This window comes from Copadichromis virginalis, linkage group LG9 (genome assembly GCF_057382275.1).
Source record: "Copadichromis virginalis isolate Kocher_CV1m ecotype Utaka linkage group LG9, C_Virginalis_male_GT1.1, whole genome shotgun sequence".
Classification (NCBI taxonomy): Eukaryota; Metazoa; Chordata; class Actinopteri; order Cichliformes; family Cichlidae; genus Copadichromis; species Copadichromis virginalis.
The window spans coordinates 31258020-31280208 of NC_140626.1; the positions used below are offsets into that span (position 1 = coordinate 31258020).

At 40.5% G+C, this 22189-nt stretch overlaps 1 protein-coding gene across 1 annotated transcript in view; it reads left to right on the plus strand.

Moving 5' to 3' along the window:
* The window catches only part of LOC146702206 (uncharacterized), a 46243-nt gene that overhangs the window by 20363 nt on the left and 3691 nt on the right, over positions 1-22189 (plus strand). The window contains exons 3-4 of the mRNA XM_085468915.1: positions 1068-1388; positions 7123-7398. Coding sequence (XP_085325041.1) covers positions 1068-1388; positions 7123-7398 — 597 coding nt within the window. The remainder of the gene's footprint in view (positions 1-1067; positions 1389-7122; positions 7399-22189) is intronic.

Here is a 22189-nt window from a genome sequence, read left to right on the forward strand (position 1 = left end):
AAACACTTGACCCCTGTTTCAATCCAGGGGGTCAGTGTTGACATTGTGGAGGACTATAAATACCTTGGAGTAAACATTGACAATAAACTGGACTGGGCTAAAAACACCACAGCACTTTACAGGAAGGGCCAGAGTCGTCTCTAGTTTTTTGAGGCGACTGAGGTCCTTCAACATCTGCCAGAAAATGCTGAGGATTTTCTATGAGTCTGTTGTGGCCAGTGCGATCCTCTATGCTGTTGCATGCTGGGGGAGCAGGCTGAGGGTCGCAGATGCCAACAGACTTAATAAACTGATCCGTAAGGCCAGCAATGTTGTGGGGATGGAGCTGGACTCCCTCAAGGTGGTGTCGGAGAGGCGGATGCTGTCCAAGATAAAGACAATGTTGGATAACACCTCCCACCCACTCCATGACATGCTGGTCAGTCACAGGAGCTCGTTCAGTGAGAGACTGAGATTACCGAAAAGCACCACTGAACGACACAGGAAATCTTTCCTGCCTGTGGCCATCTCCCTGTACAACGCATCCACTTAACACACTGGTTACTGCTACAACTACACGCTTCTTTTCCAGCTATTTATTTATGAGTGACTTATGTATGTATGTATGTATGTATATGTATATATTGTACTATTCTTAGTTAGCATATTGTCTGTCTTGTCTTAATGTTGGTTTATAATGGAGCACTGTAACAAAAAATAATTTCCCCCAGGGATAAATAAAGTATTCTGATTCTGATTCTGAAATAACTCTCCTCAAATTCCTCCAACCAAAAGTAAAAAGACTGTTTTGAAAATACAATGAGTAGAAAGTCCTTTTTTTAATGTGGGGAGTAAAAGTAAGGAAAAAATTATTTTACTGTTTGAACAGTCATGAATTATTTTTAACACCAGGTTGGATGTAATGTGTTTCTACTACCAGCAGGTGGGGATAAGAGACCTTTAATGTGTTTGGTGCCACACTCCACCTTCAGGTTTAAAACTAGTGTTAATGGAGGGAGTTTGAAGGTTGAGTTTGTTCCACGACTGCATTTCACTCACTGCCTCTGTTTGTATCTCTGTCACTGCAGGACCAACATGGAGCGAGAAGTCAGCGCTCTCAGGAGGCCGACAAACCTCACAGAAGAAAGAGAGAGAAAACATACACCTGTGACGAGTGTGGGAAGAAGTTTACTCTGAAGGAGTCACTAAAATATCATCAGGTCATCCACACTGGAGAGAAACCGTTCAGCTGTGACTTGTGTGGAAAGACTTTTTCCTGGAAGGTTGCTCTAAAAAGACACCAACTCATCCACAGTGGAGTTAAAGCGTACAGCTGTGATCAGTGTGGCAGAGCTTTTACTCACAGTAGCAGCTTACAGAATCATCTAGTTACCCACTCTGGAATTAAGGCATACAGCTGTGACATCTGTGGGAAAACTTTCAGCCGGAAAGGGTACCGAAATACACACCTACGCATTCACACCAGAGAAGATGTGTACTGCTGTGATCAGTGTGGCAAACAGTTTACAACAGGCTCACAGTTACAACAACACATGTTTACCCACACCAAGGAGAGACCTTATAAATGTGACCTGTGTGAGAAGACTTTTAAATCTCCACATTACCTGAGACTACACCAACAGATCCACACCAGAAAGAGACTCTACAAGTGCAGTTACTGTGAGGTATGTATTTATATTGTTATCTTGTCATTTTAGCCTGACTGTTTGGAACAACTCTGCTCATTAAACTGTGTTAGCATGTTAGCAATTCTACTGCATGGAAAAGGCTGCATCTGAGGCGGCACAGTTAATCTGCCTCAGATTGTTTTGCAGCATGTTTCATAATCTGAAAAAAAAGACATAATGACACATGTACAGACCCAAGGTCTGATTTCAACACATGAGGACTTACATGCTTTTCTTTCTTATTCTCATTTAAAATGTCTATCTTTTAATAAATAATTATACGAAGCTTACACCCAAAGTTTTAATCTGATGTAAAATGTATAGAAGTTCATTACTGTATATCGTAACTATCAAGTCTAATATACCCTAGTAAGCTATACTACTTTTTCCTTTGGGAAGGTCCCATCTGTGCAGTCTGCAAATCTGTTGAAGATGTTGAATCTATTTAAATGTTCTTGAAAAATAATTGATTTCCTTGCAAGTATCATGAGGTGGAGGGTGGGTGGTTGCCTTTTGTTTTTTTTTGCTGGGAGTTTTAGAGCCCTATTAGTTAGGTTGCTTACTCTTTAAAATACCAGAATAGGGAGGATGGAGTAGGTTTACATTCATTAGATTGGTCAGTATTGCTGAACTATGAAATATTTTGGGTGCAGTGTATTTTTTGCATACAGGTATAACAGAATACATTTAGTGGTTTTTTTGTTTTTTTTTTTACTTGAGCATGATATTAAAAAATGTAAATGGTAAATGGTCTGTATTTGTATAGCGCTTTTCTAGTCCATAGGACCCCAAAGCGCTTTACACTACATTCAGTCATTCACCCATTCACACACACATTCACACACTGGCGATGGCAAGCTACATTGTAGCCACAGCCACCCTGGGGCGCACTGACAGAGGCGAGGCTGCCGGACACTGGCGCCACCGGGCCCTCTGACCACCACCAGTGGTGGTCAGTTTTATTGATTAAAAACACACAGTATCAGATTCATATTGGTATTGGCAGATATCCAAATTTATGATATTGGTATCGGACATAACAAAGTGGTATCGTGCCATCTCTAGTACAGACCCAATATCTGATTTCAACACATGAGGACTTACATGTAAGCTTTAATCTCCAGTTGATCACATCCCACTGAGCAGTCCTTCCCTTTAAATCTAACCTCTCTTCTTCCTCTCCTGTCCTGTGTGTCTTATCTTTCTCCATCTCTGAGTGAAGTTAGCTCTCTTTCTTTTCTCTCCCTGTGATGTACAGCAGCTGGACCTTTAGCCAGCAACACACTGTGAGACAAACTGCACACAAACAGTTTGTGTGTTTGCTGATGTTTGTTGATAGAAACGCTGCATTTGAAATTACCTGTTTGTTCAGGTGCTGTGCAAAAAAGAAAGAAGAACAACGTCTCATAGGGCTGCACGATTTTGCATAAAATGAGAATCACAATTTTTTTGCTTAGAATTGAGATTACGATTCTCTCACGATTTTCTTTTCTAATATAAATATTTATTACACTTATTAACTGCACATCAACTTCGTAATAGTTGAGACTGAACATAAGAACAATTTCGTCTCCACCGTTGCTCGACACTGCGTGTATACAGCAGGTAGTGCAACATTTGAAAAATAGTTGCAGGATGGCACTGTGTAGTGTTTGTCTAGGGTAGGGGTCAGCAACCTTTAACACCCAAAGAGCCATTTGGACCCGGGTTCCACGCAAAAGAAAACACTGGGGGCGCAAATACTTTTTGACATCTCAAATGAAGATAACACTGTATATATTGTTTTTACCTTTATGCTTTGTGTGAACAACTAAGGTGTGTTGCTTATGAAGTCCATGAAGTGCTACAGAGAAAATTACATTTTATTTCTGTAATTAACACATTTTGAACTCTTAAAGAAATATAACAAAAGGAAAGACACCCAGCTGAACTAAAATGATCCAGGTAGCAAAGAAAAACTGTTGTGAGCCGCCACCCTTATATCGCCTTTGGGCTTTTGGAGCCTTGACCTGACTTTAAAAAAAAATAACTGGAAAAAAGCACTATGCTGCTAAAAGATGAAAAATAGATATTTGCAAAATTCTGCCTAAATATGTATTTTACCTGGTTAATGTGTGTGGCGGGGCGTGGTCTGCAGCGCTGCTGCAGGGGAGGCAGATGCATCTGAGCGGGACCCGCAATCACGCCTCGCCGCCTTAAAGTCTGTGCTCTCTATGCTGTTGTGTTGGTGTGTGTCGGGCTGTGAGCTGAAAAGCTACAGCCGGCTGTATACGTACAGCAACCGTGTGTGAAAAGTGGTCAATAAAGAGATGCTGAAAAGTATGTTCATACACTGAACAAAAATATAAACGCAACACCTTTGTTACTGCTCCCATTCCCCATGGGATGGACGTAGAGACCTAAAATTCATTCCAGATACACAATATAACCATCCCTCCCAAACAGTGGTCACAAATCAGTCCAAATGTGTGGTAGTGGGCACATCTGCTATATTGAGATAATCCATCCCACCTCACAGGTGTGCCACATCAGGATGCTGATCTGACATCATGAGTAGTGCACAGGTGTACCTCAGACTGCCCACAACAAAAGGCCACCCTGGAATGTGCAGTTTTGTCTCACAGCAAAATGCCACAGATGCCACAAGCAATGAGGGAGCGTGCAATTGGCATGCTGACAGCAGGAATGTCAACCAGATCTGTCGCCCGTGCATTGAATGTTCATTTCTCAACCATAAGCCGTCTCCACAGGCGTTTCAGAGAATATGGCAGCACATCCAACCGGCCTCACAACCGCAGACCTCGTGTAACCACACCAGCCCAGGACCTCCACATCCAGCAGGTTCACCTCCAAGATCGTCTGAGACCAGCCACCCAGACAGCTGCTGGAACAATTGGTTTGCACAACCAAACAATTTCTGCACAAACTGTCAGAAACCGTCTCAGGGACGCTCAACTGCATGCCCGTCGTCCTCATCGGGGTCTTGACCTGACTCCAGCTCGTCGCCGTAACAGACTTGTGTGGGCAAATGCTCACATCCGATGGCGTCTGGCACGTTGGAGAGGTGTGCGCTTCACGGATGAATCATGGTTCACATTGTTCAGGGCAGATGGCAGCTGAGAATGTCCCAGTTCTTGCATGGCCAGCATACTCACCGGACATGTCACCCATTGAGCATGTTCGGGATGTGCTTGACCGGCGTATACGACAGCGTGTACCAGTTCCCACGAATATCCAACAACCTCGCACAGCCATTGAAGTGGAGTGGACCAACATTCCACAGGCCACAATTGACAATCTGATAGACTCCATGCGACGATGTGTTGCACTGCATGAGGCAAATGGTGGTCACACCAGAGACTGACCGGTTCTGGGTCCCCAGACCCCCAATAGCGCAAAGAACTGCACATTCCAGGGTGGCCTTTTGTTGTGGGCAGTCTGAGGTACACCTGTGCGCTACTCATGATGTCAGATCAGCATCCTGATGTGGCACACCTGTGAGGTGGGATGGATTATCTCAATATGGCAGATGTGCCCACTACCACATATTTGGACTGATTTTTGACCACTGTTTGGGAGGGATGGTTATATTGTGTATCTGGAATGAATTTTAGGTCTCTACGTCCATCCCATGGGGAATGGGAGCAAAGACAAAAGTGTTGCGTTTATATTTTTGTTGAGTGTACAAACATCGTCGGGTCTGCCCTGATATGTTTACAATGGGACTTCTGCTCCTGAACCTCTGCGCACAGCGTCTGCAGATCGGGGTTGTACGAAGTCACTTTCATCTTCTCGCAGGACTATAAGCTGTCATCTGTGAGGCATGAGCGGTGTTTGTTTTTAACATAGTTCACGGTGGAGAACAGCTGCTGACATAATGTGGATCCGAAGATCCATAATTGTCCTACATGGGGTTGAAAGTCTCGATAAATTGCACGGCGTTTCGGGGGGTATATCGGCTTCCGCCAGTGTGACGCTTATTTTGAGCGGGGAAAAAAAATAGAATATAATTTTATTTTATAGTTCAATCACAATAATCTTCCAATTTAGAACTACAAGTTAACAAAGAACTAACATAAATAAAATACACTTCAGCTAAATACTTCTAATTTATTTCCCAAACCACGGTAAGGACTAAAGAGCCACATGCGGCTCCGGAGCCGCAGGTTGCCGACCCCTGGTCTAGGGTGTTGATCATTTTCCTAAATCCCTCGTTTTGCACAGTGTTGATGGGAGCCATATCTTTAGCCAGGTGATAAGTGAAAGCCTCCATAATTTCTTTGTGCCTGCGGGAGTTCGACAGCGCTGTATAAGGTTCCCGTTATTGATGTTTGGGTGGTTGACCGGGACGGATTTTCTCCTGTCACTTTCTTGACCTTTACAGCTTCGTCATCTCTCACATGCTCTCCGTTGTTTTTTCCCCTGCATCAGCAAGCTGGCTTCTGTATCACGTGGTATAAGGCTCCGCCCATGTCATTTGTTGAGCAGGAAGAGTGAGCGCTTGTTTTCATGTCCCGGATCAAAATGCGGTACAATCGTCATCTTTTGTTTCTTCTTTTTTTTTAATCGTTGTCATTTGTAAATGAGATCGCACATAAGTATGAATTGAGATCGCGATTTTCTAACGATTAATTGTGCAGCCCTAACGTCTCACTTTAACTCCTGACTATGACTCACAGTTTTGCCTCTTTCATCTCTTTTTATGTTTCATACCCTGGTGATTAGTACACGATCAGGATTGTCTTTCATGTGTTACTTTTCAGGCTCAAATTGGTTTGATGTTTGATGCCCTTAGTGATGAAATAACTCCCCTCAAATTTCTCAAACCAAAAGTAAAAAAGTCTGTTTTGAAAATACAATGAGTAGAAAGTCCTTTTTGTGTGGGGAGTAAAAGTAAGGAAAATAAGGAAAAAATATTTTAGAGTGTTTGAAAAGTCATGAATTATTTTTAACACCAGGTTGAATGTAATGTGTCAGAACTACCAGCAGGTGGGGATAAGAGACCTTTAAGGTGTTCAGTGCCACACTCCACCTTCAGGTTTAAAACTAGTGTTAATGGAGGGAGTTTGAAGGTTGAGTTTGTTCCACGACTGCATTTCACTCACTGCCTCTGTTTGTATCTCTGTCACTGCAGGACCAACATGGAGCGAGAAGTCAGCGCTCTCAGGAGGCCGACAAACCTCAACCAAGAAAGGGAGAGAAAACACACACCTGTGATGATTGTGGGAAGGATTTTCCTGCTAAGTCTACACTAAAATGTCATCAGGTCATCCACACTGGAGAGAAACCGTACAGCTGTGACTTGTGTGAAAAGACTTTTTCCTGGAAGCGTTCCCTAAAAACACACCAACTCATCCACAGTGGAGTTAAAGCGTACAGCTGTGATCAGTGTGACAAAGCTTTTACTCACAGTAGCAGCTTACAGAATCATCTAGTTACCCACTCTGGAATTAAGGCATACAGCTGTGACATCTGTGGGAAAACCTTCAGCCGGTTAGTTAACCGAAATACACACCTACGCATTCACACCGGACATGATGTGTACTGCTGTGATCAGTGTGGCAAACAGTTTGTCACAGACAGAGACTTACAAGAACACATGTTTACCCACACTGAGGAGAGACCTTATAAATGTGACCTGTGTGAGAAGACTTTTAAATCTCCACGTTACCTGAGACGACACCAACAGATCCACACCAGAAAGAGACTCAACAAGTGCAGTTACTGTGAGGTATGTATTTATATTGTTATCTTGTCATTTTAGCCTGACTGTTTGGAACAACTCTGCTCATTAAATTGTCTCAGCTAGGGGTGGGTTTTGATAATCGATTTACGATTAAAATCGATTCTGGCTTGGATAACATGACATCAATTCATTAAAATCCTGAATCGAGTTTTTTAATATAATTTTATTTTGCTCGAAATGCCCGAATCTCAGCAGCTCTGAGTGATTATTCAGATTTTCATTTCAGTTATGATTTTGTTTGTTTTTTATTTGCTCTTTATTTCAGGCGACATTCAGGATAAAAATGGTGAAGGACTGACTTACACTGTCTTTGTGTCTTTGTTTAGAAGCAGAGCGACACAGATGGATCCAGTTCTCAACCCTGTCATCACTGTGGTGGTGGGAAAGACTTTCATTGTGACCTCTCTGGAAAAACTTTCAGTTGGAAAGCTGACCTAAAAACACATCAACGTAGACACACTGGAGAAGAACTGAAATACTGCAAAGAATGTGGGAGAAGCTTCACCACATTAAGGGGATTAAAACGACATGAACTCATTCACAGTGGGACAAAAAAGCACCTCTGTGATCAGTGTGGGTCATCTTTCATTACTGCAGGTGAGCTTAAAAGACACAAACGAGTCCACACAGGGGAGAAACCATACAAGTGCAGACACTGTGACAAAAGATTCTCACAATCAGCTAATCGTAACAAGCATGAATGTGCACACATGGAAGGAAACTACAGCTGTGACCAGTGTGACAAGAGCTTCAGGAATCTCAGTTCATACTCCAAACACAAACGATCCCACGTTACTAATAAACTGTTTCACTGTTACCAATGTCCCAAAACATTCACTAAATTATCTGCTCTGTGCAAACATCAGCGTGATCACTCAGGGCTGAAATCACTCCCATCACAGTGAATATGAAGAGACAGAAAGATCCTCTTCTGGTTTCAGGGTCAGACTCAAAACTCTTGAGATCAGGCTCCACAGAGTTCAGAGTGAATCTCCTATAAAGATCTGATGAGGCAATTATGAATGAAAATGGTTCCCTAGTCTCATTTTAAGCTTTCTAAACTGTTCTGCTTCAGTGTTCATGTCGAGTGGTTCGCTTTGTTCCAGCAGTTGGATGAAGAAGTTTGAGCTGTGATTTCATTTCCTGTATTTCAGAGTAAAGGCTGAAGTGACAAATGGAAACATGTTTACAGTCAAAGTCAGATGAACTATTTTCAGTGGCACAGATGGAGGTTTATCAGAGGAGGAGACTTGGCTGCTCTCCACTCACACTGAACAGGGTTCCTGCAGCTTATTAAAAATCTGACCTGAAAGTTATGAAGTTTCCTTGTAACACTGAGTTACAGTAGGGGGGCTGCTCCATAATCCAGTTCAATAACACATCTCCTGACATTAAACATAAGCTTATTTAATAATGTGGATCCCTTTTTGTCCAGATTTTTATTCAGAGGCAGCAACTGTGGTAAGAATTGACCCGGATGTTTATATATCTTAAAGTTTAGTATCAAGTTCATTTTCTTGTTGATGCAGAGCCAGAATTTAGATATTTTTAGACAATCCCATAGAAGATGCATGTAAGTTCCATCTGCTGTTTTATATTTGAGAAAAATTTGAAACATCTTTAAAATCTTTTATTTTTCCTTAAACTTGCTGTAGGTATTAAAACTTATGATTTTGTGTTTAAGATGTCGAAACAATTAATTTTGGGAGCTCATTTTTTTAAAGTTGTGGTTTCATTTGTTCAGAGTTCATCAACGTTTTCCTGATACAAGGTGTGATGGATCCATGCTTTTATGCTGTTTAAGACAAATTCTGAAAGCTGAACGTTGCAGAGATTATAGCAATTCTTGAACTTAAAGGTGCCATGATGAATTCAGCTTTATTATGTGATAAGAACAAGTAGTCTGATGTCCTGTTATCATGATGACACTAAAATTTGAGATACAATAAATAAAATAAGTTTTTGTACTAGGTATCGTCAATACCACCCTGAATTTTACTTGGTATCGGATCAGAAAGGAAATCAGTGGTATTGCACATCACTAGTCATGATACATCAATACAATATGCATAAGAGGGCAAACCATGTTTAATTTATACATCATTCTACCAGTAATCTAGTTCATCAGTTAGTAGCTTCACAAAACTAAACAAAAAGGAATTTTTGCAACAGGTTTTTCAATCAATTTTGTTAATTTTGTTTCCAGATAAGAGAGGCCAGACCTTTCTTATCCTCTGTGTTTAATCTGGACGTTGGGACAGCTAAGAGCTTTTAAACCACAGACTTCAGTGATCTTGCAGGAGCGAACCAATTTAAAAGATCAGAAAGGTTTGAGGGTCCTAACCCATGCAACGCCTTAAAAACACATAATAAAATCTTAAAATGAATTCAAAACCTAACTCGCAGCCAGTGTAAGGATGCCAGTATGGGAGACTCGGTTGCATAAGATAAGATAACCTTTATTAGTCCCGAGCGTGGGAAATTTATTTTGTTACAGCAGTAGACAGTGCAAATGTATAAAAGGCTCTGGGGTTTTATGTCTATGTTCTGCAATATTGTGTGGCAATAAAATAGCTGGCGGTGACAATCCAGCAAAGTGGAAGCCTGTTGTCCTCCTGTATCCTGACCGATACACCATCTTGTTAGCTGCTGAACCTAAAAGAACTAGCCCTCACCAAGTACTCCTCAACAGCAAAGTTTCATAGAAAACTTTGAGAAAAAACACTGGAGTAATATATCCATAAGATACTGTACACCAGGGGTCGGCAACCCTAGGCACGCGTGCCACAGTTGGCAGGCTGAGAAAGAAGACGTAAGGGGAAAGGTGACTGTGATATGCCAGTCTGTTCTGCCAGAACAAAATCATAGGCTGCCTGACGTCATCGACACCGTACACCGACTCGGAGCCAAGCGACAAGGTAGCACCAGACCTAGAGGCATCATCGTGCAGTTCACCTCCCGAATCTACAGAGATGCTGTATGGAAAGCAGCCAAGACATCCTCCTACCTGCAGGACAATCATTTGAGGTTCGCTGAAGATCTGTCCAGGGAGGACAGAGAACGTCGTGACAAACTGTGGCTGATGGATAGACAAAGCCCGTAAGGAGGGTAAGCCGGCTTATTTCGTGGGAGGCCGAGGATTCATCAGTGGATCAGAAGTTTTCCCTCCTTCATAGAGACGCTTATTCAGTCTCCGAAATGACATTTCTGTAAGCTTGTTTACATGGTGAACTTGATATTTTCACCCTCAGGTTAAAGCTTTATTTTGTGTTGAAGAGTGTGTTTATCTATGAAAAGCTATATTTAAACCATAGTACAGTAGATAGTTAAATACTGTGTTTTTATAAGCTTAGTCACTCAGGGTTTTTACTGTTCTACTACCTAAATTGTGCAGCACCCGGTCCCCTTATCCTATAGATCTGTTCTTAGCTGTAGAAGTTTAGAACTTACTTTTTCTCTTTCTTTTTTCTAATAACTTTGTCTTTTTCATTTGTTTCTCTTAATACCAGGGGTTTAAGACAAACATGTAAACGCAAAGCTTTGTTTTTATTTGCCAAACAATTTAAAACAGATTTTTGCTTTTTCCAAGAGAGTCATTCCACACCTGCTGATACAAATTTTTGGAAATCACAATGGGGTAATGAAGTCTGGTTGTCCCATGGCTCTGAGCGTTCTGCTGGAGTTGCCACGCTTAAAAATTATTTTTCTGGAGATGTGTTACACTCTGACTGTGACACCTTAGGACACTACCTCTGCTCACTAATCAGACACAATAACAGTACTTTCATTGCAGTAAATATATATGGTTACAATAATAAAACTGAAAATGATAAATTACTTGACTCCTTAGAAGAAAGAATTAATTTCTGGCTCTCCAAATACCCAAATTCAGTCCTCTTAATTGGTGGAGACTTTAACATTGCTTTAGACAATACGGTTGATAGGTGGCCTCCAGGGCAGCAGTCTTCATACAGTGCAAACTTTAATCTTGTGGATATTTGGAGAGAAAAATTTCCAGATGATAGACTCTTTACTTGGAGCAATAAGACAGGATCCAGGCAATCACGTGTTGACTTTTGGCTTGTTTCTGACTGTATTGATAAAGATAATATTACCGTTAATATACTTGCCACCCCCCTCACTGATCATAGAGCAATTCACATTAACGTCCAAATGTTTACACTGGATAATATACCTCATAAATTCTCTTATTGGAAGTTAAATAATTCTTTACTAAAAGATAAAATAGTTAACATGCAGATTAATAAAGTAATTGTTTATTATTGGAACAAAGCTAACAGAGAGAAGTCCTTTTGTACCAATTGGGAACTTTTTAAATTTGAAGCATGCAAATTCTTGAGAAGATACGGGAGTCAAATTGCTAAATTAAGGAAAGCTGAAGAACAAGAAGTAATAAGCAGAATTGCCTCTTATTACTAGAAGTCCCCAGAAGAAATCTCAGAGGAAGATAAATTAAGTTTACTAGAACTTCAAAATAAACTGGACGGTTTATATCGACGCAAGGCTGAGGGTGCTTTCATAAGATCCAGGAAGAGGTGGCTGGAGGAGGGCGAACAAAATTCTGCTTACTTTTTCAGACTTGAAAAATACAGATCAAAAACAAACTCTATTCATCAACTAAATATTAATGGCATTGTCTCTGACAATCCTAGAGAAATTTCACATTTCTGTGCCGAATTCTATACTAAACTATACGACTCAAAATATAATGAGGCTGTCTCAACAGGATTTTTCAATAATATTAAAAACCTAAAATCTATTGTTGTGGAAGATAGAAGTTATTGTGACAGCCCTCTGACTGTGGAGGAAGTTTGTAATTCCATTTCTGCACTTAAGGCCAATAAATCTCCCGGCACAGATGGTTTGACTGCAGAGTTTTATAAATCATTTTCTAATCTCCTGGCTCCATTTTTACTGCAGGTTTTTACAGAAAGTATAGAGAATAACATCCTCCCTCCTACTCTTACTCAGGGTCTCATAACACTTATTCCAAAACCAAACAAAGACTTACTCTTTATTGATAATTGGAGACCCATCTCCCTGCTTAATAATGACTATAAGGTTATGGCTTTAATACTTGCTAACAGAATTAAAGAGGTCTTGGAAACAATTATTGATGAGACACAATCAGGCTTTATGAGAAACAGACACATTTCTAATAACATTAGACTGGTTTTGGATTTACTTGATTACTCTGATTTGGTACCTGACAATAGCTTCATTCTCTTCCTGGATTTTTATAAGGCTTTTGATACAATTGAACATCAATTTATTTTCCACTCTTTGGAAAAATTTGGCTTCGGCAAGTTTTTCTGTAAAGCTGTCAAAACCTTATACACAAATGGCAATAGTTCTATTAAAATGATTAACGGCTCCACCCCGAGATTTGACCTGAAACGTGGTATTCGCCAAGGATGTCCTATTTCACCATATTTATTTTTACTTTGTACACAAATTCTTGCAACTAATATTTCAAACAGTGTTGTACAAGGAATCACCATAGCTGATAAGGAGCTCGTCATCAGCCAGTTAGCCGATGACACCACACTCTTCTTGAAGAATGCAAACCAAATCCCACCAGCTCTTACTGTGATTAGTGATTTCTCTGAGGCCTCTGGTTTATGCCTAAATCTTAAAAAGTGTGAGTTACTAGCAATTAAAGACTGTCCTGCAAATACTATCTGTAATATCTCTGTTAAACAAGAAGTCACATACTTGGGACTGTTAATATCCAAAGACCAAAAATCAAGATGCTCGTCAAACTTCACTCCAATTAACCCTAAAAAGGTTCAACCAGTGGCTGCAAAGGGACTTGTCTTTGAAAGGTAGAGTGTTACTTACTAAAGCTGAAGGGATATCCCGATGAACATATGCTGCTCTCTCCTTACATCTGGATAAGAAAATTAGTAAAGATGTTGACCGTATGCTCTTTAATTTTATATGGAAAAACCGTACGCACTATATTAGAAAAACTGTTGTGATGAATACGTACGAATCAGGTGGGCTTAACGTCTTAGACTTTTCTACTTTAAATAACACTTTCAAAATTAACTGGGCTAAACATTTTCTTAAAACCCTATCTCTATCTGGAACTTTATACCATATCATATTTTCTCTCGTTTTGGTGGCTTTAATTTTATTTTAAATTGTAATTACAATGTTGAGAAACTCCCTGTAAAGCTTTCATCCTTCCATAAGCAGGTCCTCTTAGCGTGGACCCTCATTTATAAACACAACTTCTCACCTCACAAATACCTCATCTGGAACAACAGAGATATTTTATAAAAAAATAAATCACTTTTCCTGGAAACTTGGGTCCAAAATGGGATCCTATTGGTGGCTCAGCTGGTTAGTAAAGAGGGACAACTACTTACATACGACGACTTTCTTGCACTATATAATTTTCCAATCAGTGTTCAGGAATTCTCAATGGTGCTTGGTGCCATACCCTCAGGGACTTTAATGTTATATAAAAACACTGACAGCTCGATCTCTACCTCAGTCACTCTCCCTGATCCAGCTGAGTCACCAATAGGAAAAATCTGCTTTTCACAGGAACTTGGTAACAGCAATAAGAGAATACGTAGTTTATTCCAAGAAGATATCGTCTCTCTCCCATATATAATATCTTATTGGAACCGATTTGTTCCAGATATCAAGTGGAAGACAGTCTGGATGGTCCCCCATAAATATTTGATTGTAAATAAGGTGAAAGAAGTCTCATTTAAAATTCTACATAAATGTTATCCAGCCAGTCACTACATGGTAAAATTTAAAAGGGACATAAATACTAATTGTACTTCTGTGGGGATCATCCAGAAACTGTGACACATCTTTTTTGGTGCTGTTCTTTTACACAGAGATTCTGGAAGGAATTTAGCAGCTTTGTTATTGTCCATATTTTAAGGGAGTTTTCTTTACGATGGGAAAATGTTTTATTCTGTTTCTTTAAGTTCCCCAAGAAGTATGATAAATGTTTTTTTTATGATAAATTTGTTAATACCTTTAGCGAAATTCTTTATCCATAAATGTAAGTTTACTAACAAAACACCATATTTCTGTCATTATTTTAAGGATGTGGAACTGTACATACAATCAATATCAGACTCCACCAACAAAAAGGCTCTCAAAACAATATATGTATGTGAATTTTTGCGTGTATTCTTATAATTGTTACCTTCGTCTTTTACCCCTGGCTTTGTGTGTTCATGTTCTGTTGTTTTGTATACTTCATCTGTTCGTATGTTGTATACTCATTGTTTGTTAAATAAAGTTTTAAAAAAAAGATACTCTGACCCGTAACTATCGTAAAACGCTTCGACCGGAAGTAGACACCTTTCGCGCATGCGGGGTACCGATCGGTAGTGATGGGCAGATGAAGCCCCATGAAGCACTGAAGCTTTTCATCCAATTGGTTCACCCCAACGCGAAGCTTCATGAAGCTTCATTTGCTCTAGTAGGACACCTACTGGACGTAAAAAATAATAGCTGGCATGAATTTGAAGAGTGTGGCATTTTGCACACAGCCTGTAAATGTCAACAACAAAAGGAGTGTGTAAAACATGTATATTGTAGTGATGGCAGTATACTGTGTATATTTATAGTGGCAGTATGGGAAATGATTATTTGGAAATGCTTGAAATGGAAATGATCATTTACTGTGAGGTGAGGTGTGGTTGGGGTGTGGACAGTAGTTGTGCTTTTGTAACGTTGAGGTATGGACAGCTACACACTGAGGCCTCAGTCCTGCCTGTTCACATTTTATTCTGTAAAAACTAAATTTTCACTGCTTTTACGACCTTTTTAGTGGGGAGAACATAGCTGGGATTTAATGATTTAACAAATCTTTTAAATCCTTTGTCCTCCACAATGCTAAATGGCTGTGAGTCCTCAATCACCATGCTGACCAGGTCTTCATCTATTTGAGATTGTTCTCCTGAGGAAAGACAATAAAGATAAAGCACAAATATAAATATCACACACGTAACTTATAACAGTTGTATAATATTGTTATATCATTTAGTAACATTACTGCATGCTATATTATCATTGCATTTGATGGCTCACCTGGTCTTGCTCCACAATCGGTGTTCCCCTTATTCTCATGCAAAGCTCTGTAGTGCCTAAGCATGGATGAGGTGTTGTTGTTATATCCCAGCTCCCTGGCACATAGCAAACACTTCACCTTGTACAAAAGTCAAGACAGCTCAACATAAATTGTATTGCACCATCAGTATCATGACAATACATCTTCTGTAGAAATTTACATACCTTGTTGGGAGGAATAAGATCAAAATGTTCCCACACAGGGGAGGACATCCTCCTCTTCTTAGCTGGCTCCATTCTCTCCTGACTTTCTCTCCTCACTCTCATAAACCTCCAAACTGTCTCCAAACTCTCACTAACCGCAACTCTCCATCAAACACCCACATTTTGAATGAAGTCTGAGGGGTTTATATCGCTGTCATATCTCGCGGCAAAGTTCGAACCACTTCATGAACCAGTCACGTGGTACAGCCGGGCAGCGAGGCTTCGGACGTCATCATTTTCAGCTCCTCCCATAAATGAAGCAAGCCTCGATACGCGCATCACGGAAACGCCCCCTCCATTACTCGACACACGCTCCGAAGCCTCGATACAGAACGTCCCATCACTACCGATCGGGTTTCCGGTACGGATCGGGTAGTGATAACTCAGACGGAGTTACCGTTTCTTCCTAAGCGAGTAAAAGAGTGAATTTGGATGATAAAACAAACTAAACCAACGTTTGGATCGATATCTGCATCGATCTGCCCACCCTTGTCTCCTGGATCGTAGCTGAGATCAGCGTGAACCACGTGGGTCTCTGCTCCCTGATCTGTTTCCTGTGTTTGGAAAGAGTTGCAGCTTCATCGCGGAGTTTCTCTCGGTTTGTGGGCTCATCTAAAGGTAAGCACCGAGCTAACTTTACTGTGAGTTCAGTTCATGTTGAGTTTAGCTCCTGAATGAGGTCTTCTGCTGCTCTCCTCGGTGTCTGTTCACAGTTTATTGTGAACACGTTGAGAGAAGAGTGAGAGAGTGTTTGGAGAAAAACACCAACTAATCATTAGCTCAGCATGCTGGGAGAAGTTGGAGCAGAAAAGTCTTTTCATTGTCCCTGCAGCTGTTTTTCTGCCTGCACCAAACCTCTACAGCCTCATTTCTATTTGAAGTGATAACAGGAAATGGATGAGAGCGATCTGCTGCAGTATCAGGGTCACAATAAACTTTATTGTCCAGCTGCTGTGGATGAACACATGAGAGGAAATGAACTCCTACAAAGTCTCATTTTAATGAGTCTGGCTGCTGTAAAGTGATGCACAGGAAGATGTTAACAAAAACTAATGAAACAGATGAAAGTAAACAGTGTTCATATTTGAAAGCACAGAGACTAAAAATATATTGTGGTGGTTAATGTGCAGGAGAGTGTGAAGAATGTAATAATGTCTTCCTGTGTCAAACACAGCTGCAGTCAAAGCAGGAAGGAAAGCACTGAAACCACTGATCAAAGCTCATTAATCAAAGACCGCTGATCAATGGCCATGAGTACCATTCAGAGAGTTGGGGAGTCGCTGCAATCACAGCATTTGATCAGTGGTTGTTGATCAATGATCATGAGAATTTGCATATTAATGCTCAATAACTGACCTCCCAGCCCATTGTTCCTTCAGTGGTGCTCGTTTCAGTCATTATGCAAATGCACTGTTGAAGATTGGGGAAAGCTGCAGTCAGCTGAAACTGAAGAAGTCACGTAGATGAGGGCCGAAACGTTTTTCCTACTGCAAAAGCTACGTCAAGATGAACAGAATCAAAGTTTGGGGAATGGTGGAGGTGGTGGGACTGGGGGGCTGAAGGAGTTGAAAGTGTGGGGTGGGGGAGTAACAGGTCTGTCCCTGTTTGTGGAAACCACAGGAGGAGCTGTTCAGGCTGTTGCTGGGTGTGAATTGTTGATGGAGTCTTTAAACTTGTAGTTGCTGTTTTCCAGACTGAAGCAGAGTCGTTAGCTGAAAACTGGTTTTAGAGCTTCATTCAGGACACCTTCTCAGGCTCTTACAGCCTTACCTGTATCATAACAAAGTGTATAAACCCCAATCCACCTTTAACATGGTCCTTCTCCCAAACCTTCAAATAGGACTTTCTGGCCCTGTCATAGTAAAGGGCTGCTTAGAATATTAGAGCCAATGTCACAAAGTTCCTCCTGAAGTATAAGTGAGTGAGAGAGTTTCCTCACTTTGCAGCACAACACGTCTCACAAGATTTCTACAAGCAATCAGAGTGAAATTTGTACTTTGTGTTGTCAGATGAACATATGAGACACTTTGACTCTTCAGTGCAGTGTGGAGCCTAACAAAGATCTGTTTTGTGTCCCAGCTGATCAGCAGGAGGAGAAGAGTCTGACGGAGCAGCAGAGGAACATTTTCAGCCATCTGGACTCAGCTGAGTCACTACAGAGGAAACAATGAGCTCAACACAGGAGGTGAGGAAAATATCACAGTTTCACCAAATAATCAGTCACGTCTAAAACTCTCATCCTCCCAACCTGTTATATGACTGTGTTGTATATTATGTTGTTTTTTACAGACCACAGCACATGTTAAAATAAGGAAGGTTTATTCATCAAAATTATTAATAATCAAATAGACAAAACATTTTTTTCATCATCCCCAAAAATACACGTTCAAAGCACCACAACAGCAGCCCAACATCAGACAGAAGCTGTCAGCTGAGCTCTGTAGAGTGGGAAATTATTATGAAGCTCTATATTATAATTTGTAGATTCAAGCTGCTCTTCACATTTTTGGCCAGCAGATGTCACCAAAGAGGACTGTGTTGAAAAGCTTCGAGTAATGAACCTTTTTTCAATACAAGCTTCAGTGTTTCAGAAAGCTTCATTTGGCCATCACTGATATAAATAATATTATAGAAATGATCAGAGGAGGCAAACGTACATTTACTCTATACTTAAGTAGAAGTACAGATATTAGTGTTATAAATACTTCAGTAAAAGTATTCATTCACCTTCTTTACTTAAGTAACAGTGAAAAAGTACAGGCTCTGAAATGTAATCAGAGTAAAAAAGTAAAATTGCTCCTTGAAGAACTTTTTAACCACATGTTTTTATCCAAAGTTAACTGAACCTTGTGCTTTATTAATGTAATAATAAAATAAGATTAGTAAATGAAGTACAAACTATTTATTTCTAATAAAGGTTCTCTGTTTGAATCAGTTAATTAGAAAATGAAGGAAAATAAAACATATGTGTATTTTCTGTTGCCTACACTGTAGAGGGTGACTTTGCCTCTAAACAGGAACATGAGCAGGGAAGAGGTTAAAGTGGGATTGAGCAGGTGGGAACCCTAAAATCAGCTGTAGTGGCTCAGCGTGGGGAAAAGAATCACAGCTCACAATAATTTCTGTTGAGAGCTCCAGTAGATTTTCTTCAAGTACAGGCTCTAGACTAACTTTTTGCCATGGGCGTACCGGTACGCCTAACTTTAAAAAGTTAGGCGTACCGGCACAAAAGTTAGGCGCACACAAATTTTATAATAATTGATATAATATAATGTGTTTTTCTGGATACACTGTGCTTTTTCAGCTTTCAAAGATTGATGACACCGTGTCAGAGCACTGGCTATGAATTTCAGAAGGATCAGGCCTTAACTTCACAGAAGAGTTATCAATAGTTCTTTTCCTATTACAGCTACATCCACTTCTGTCGTGCCTAGGCTGCTCACTATGGCTGGGTATCATCACTGATTTCTATAATCCAATCGATTCCGGTTTTCAAAGTCCCGATTCGGTTCAACTTAGCCTCAGACAGTCAGAAATATTATAATTCTGATCATTTATCAGTACTGATACATGTGAGACTTCATCAGAATTGTGAACATCACAGCAGATGCCTTTGTGTCAAAGTAACTGAGAATAAAACACAGAAAAACATGAAGGAGATTTTTCTGGTCTGGCTTTTTATAGCAGATAACCTTAAAAACATTCTGCAATATTCTGCATATAAAGTTTAAATTACTTCAGTATTGAACAACAGAAAAATTAGGCTTTCTTGTCCGAGGTCATTTAAGTGAAAAAAAAGAAAAAGACAGCGCTGTAAACAACGGTAGACTGCTGGGTAATAAACGAATGAATAATACAGAAAACAGAGATTGGAGACGGGAAACTGTTCTTGAAGTACAGAGAGAGAGAGAGAGAGAGAGCTGTGCATGAAGTGTGATTTTAATAGACGTGGATAGGGATGGGTATCGAAAACCGGTTCTTGTTGAGAACCGGTTCCCACTGTTTCAATTCCTTGGAATCGTTTGCCACTTTTATAAACGATTCCCTTATCGATTCCAGTCGCCCCGAATGACGTCATCACGTTGAGTAGCGTCTTTTACCCAGTAGGAAACACGGCGCCTGAGCGGCACAAACGCTCAAAAGTTTGGTTACACTTTATGAGAAAGGATGACAACAGGGCAACGTGCAATACTTGCAAAGTAGAGATTTCATCAAAGGGAGGAAACACTACGAATATGCAAAAGCATTTGCTCAAAAAACACGCGATTGCGTTCAACGAATGTCGTGTTTTTGATCCGCTCCGGACTAGCGAAGCTCAACCCAGCAGCAGCGGTAGCGTTTCCACGTCCTCTCCCGTTAATACTGCAGGTAACTAATCAATTAGGATTGCATATTATGTTAGCGCGATTTACCTTATTACAAAACCTGCTATTACTGTGCGTTGCATTTAGATAACCATGATGATACAGACAGAGTCTGGCTGGCTCAGATGCTGGCAGTTCTCGCTGCAGTCTACCGGTAGCGTCTCCTTTCAGGCCAGGATAGACGAATGTCACCGAGCAGTGACTAAGTTTGTGGTCAAAGGCTTTAACCCATTTGCCACAGCAGATGCCCCCGATTTCACTTTGGTAAGTGAATGTGTTTAATTGTAGGCAGGGACATTACTGGATATTCTTGTGTAATTGCTACAGAATAATTTATGTTAAACTTTGTTATTGCTACAGGAGAATATTTATTTTATTATTTTACATATACATTTTTTTTCCTGGGGACCCTGTGACACCCCATTGAAGAGCCGTAGGCTGGATCTCTTAAGATCTCACTGTTGGGTTTGTAAGGCCATGTTACTCCTAAATTTCTATCTTGTTCAAAGAGAACATATAAAACACAGTTCTAAGCTAATCGACTTTAGTGTTCTCCTTTTTAAAAATAAGAATCGATAAGGAATCGAATCGTTAAACAGAATCGAAAATGGAATCGGAATCGTTAAAATCTTATCAATACCCATCCCTAGTCGTGGAAGCAAAACAGCAAAATTCATGACGACATTGATCAAATGTGAAGCGCAGTTTGCTGCTTCTTTTGCTGCTGGCTCGGTGAATTTTGGTTGGAGAGAGACAAAACCTGCAGCTCAGAATCGGCGCAAAAGACGTAAACACAGAGCTCTGACAGCGTGTCCATCTACGGGTCGTCGGGTGAGAAAGCTGAGAAAGACAAAGCTGATTCTGATGCGTCGGTCCGCTCTGTGTTTACGTCTTTGTGTGGAATCCGTGTACCTGCTCTCATTTGCTGTTTGGTTGTTGTTGAAATGGTTTTGTGAGCTTTAATCTGAGAATCTGGTGTTTCTGGCAAAACACAGTTATATTTAAAAGTCGATTCAGGATTTAATGAATTGATATCGCTTTATTCAAGCTACTCACCTCCCACTTCCACCTGCACTTTCAACTGGACCATGGCCAATCAGAGAGGTCCCGCCCCTTACTATCTCTGATTGGTTTAGTCCACGATAGGGGCATAATGTGTCTGTTGTTGACCACAGGGAAGGTTGCAGAGATTTTTATTTTATTTTTGTTACCCGAACAGTTGGTCGCACAGGTGCAACCAAATTTTTTTTTTTTAGTCGCACCACTGAAAAATTTGGTCGCATTTGCGACCAAATTGGTCGCACTCTAGAGCCCTGTTAAAGTACAGGCTCCTGCTCTCTGTGGATGTACACAACTGAATTCAACCAGATGTCAGCAGATGTTTCATGAGCTGTCCTGGCTGATTTCCATCCTCTACACTGACAGTACACTGTCTTTATATTAGACACTATACTGTTGGTATGAAGGTGGAACTCAGTGAATGAATGTCAGCATCATGAGCTTCAGTTTAAATGAATCTCTGCTACACTTGATGTAATCTAACTGTGACATGAGCACCACAGTCACTGTGCACCAGTCACACACTGTTCTTTACTTTAAATCCATCACAGTTCAGCAAACTAACCTGTTTATCCTGCACTAACCTGCAGAGGATCTTCATGCAGTCTTTAAATAACACAGTTAATCTGCCTCAGATTGTTTTGCAGCATCTTTCACTATCTGGAAAAACACAATGTCACATGTACAGACCCAATATCTGATTTCAACACATGAGGACTTGCATGTAAGCTTTAATCTCCAGTTGATCAAATCCCACTGAGCAGTCCTTCCCTTTAAATCTAACCTCTCTTCTTCCTCTCCTGTCCTGTGTGTCTTATCTTTCTCCATCTCTGAGTGAAGTTAGCTCTCTTTCTTTTCTCTCCCTGTGATGTACAGCAGCTGGACCTTTAGCCAGCAACACACTGTGAGACAAACTGCACACAAACAGTTTGTGTGTTTGCTGATGTTTGTTGATAGAAACGCTGCATTTGAAATTACCTGTTTGTTCAGGTGCTGTGCAAAAAAGAAAGAAGAACAACGTC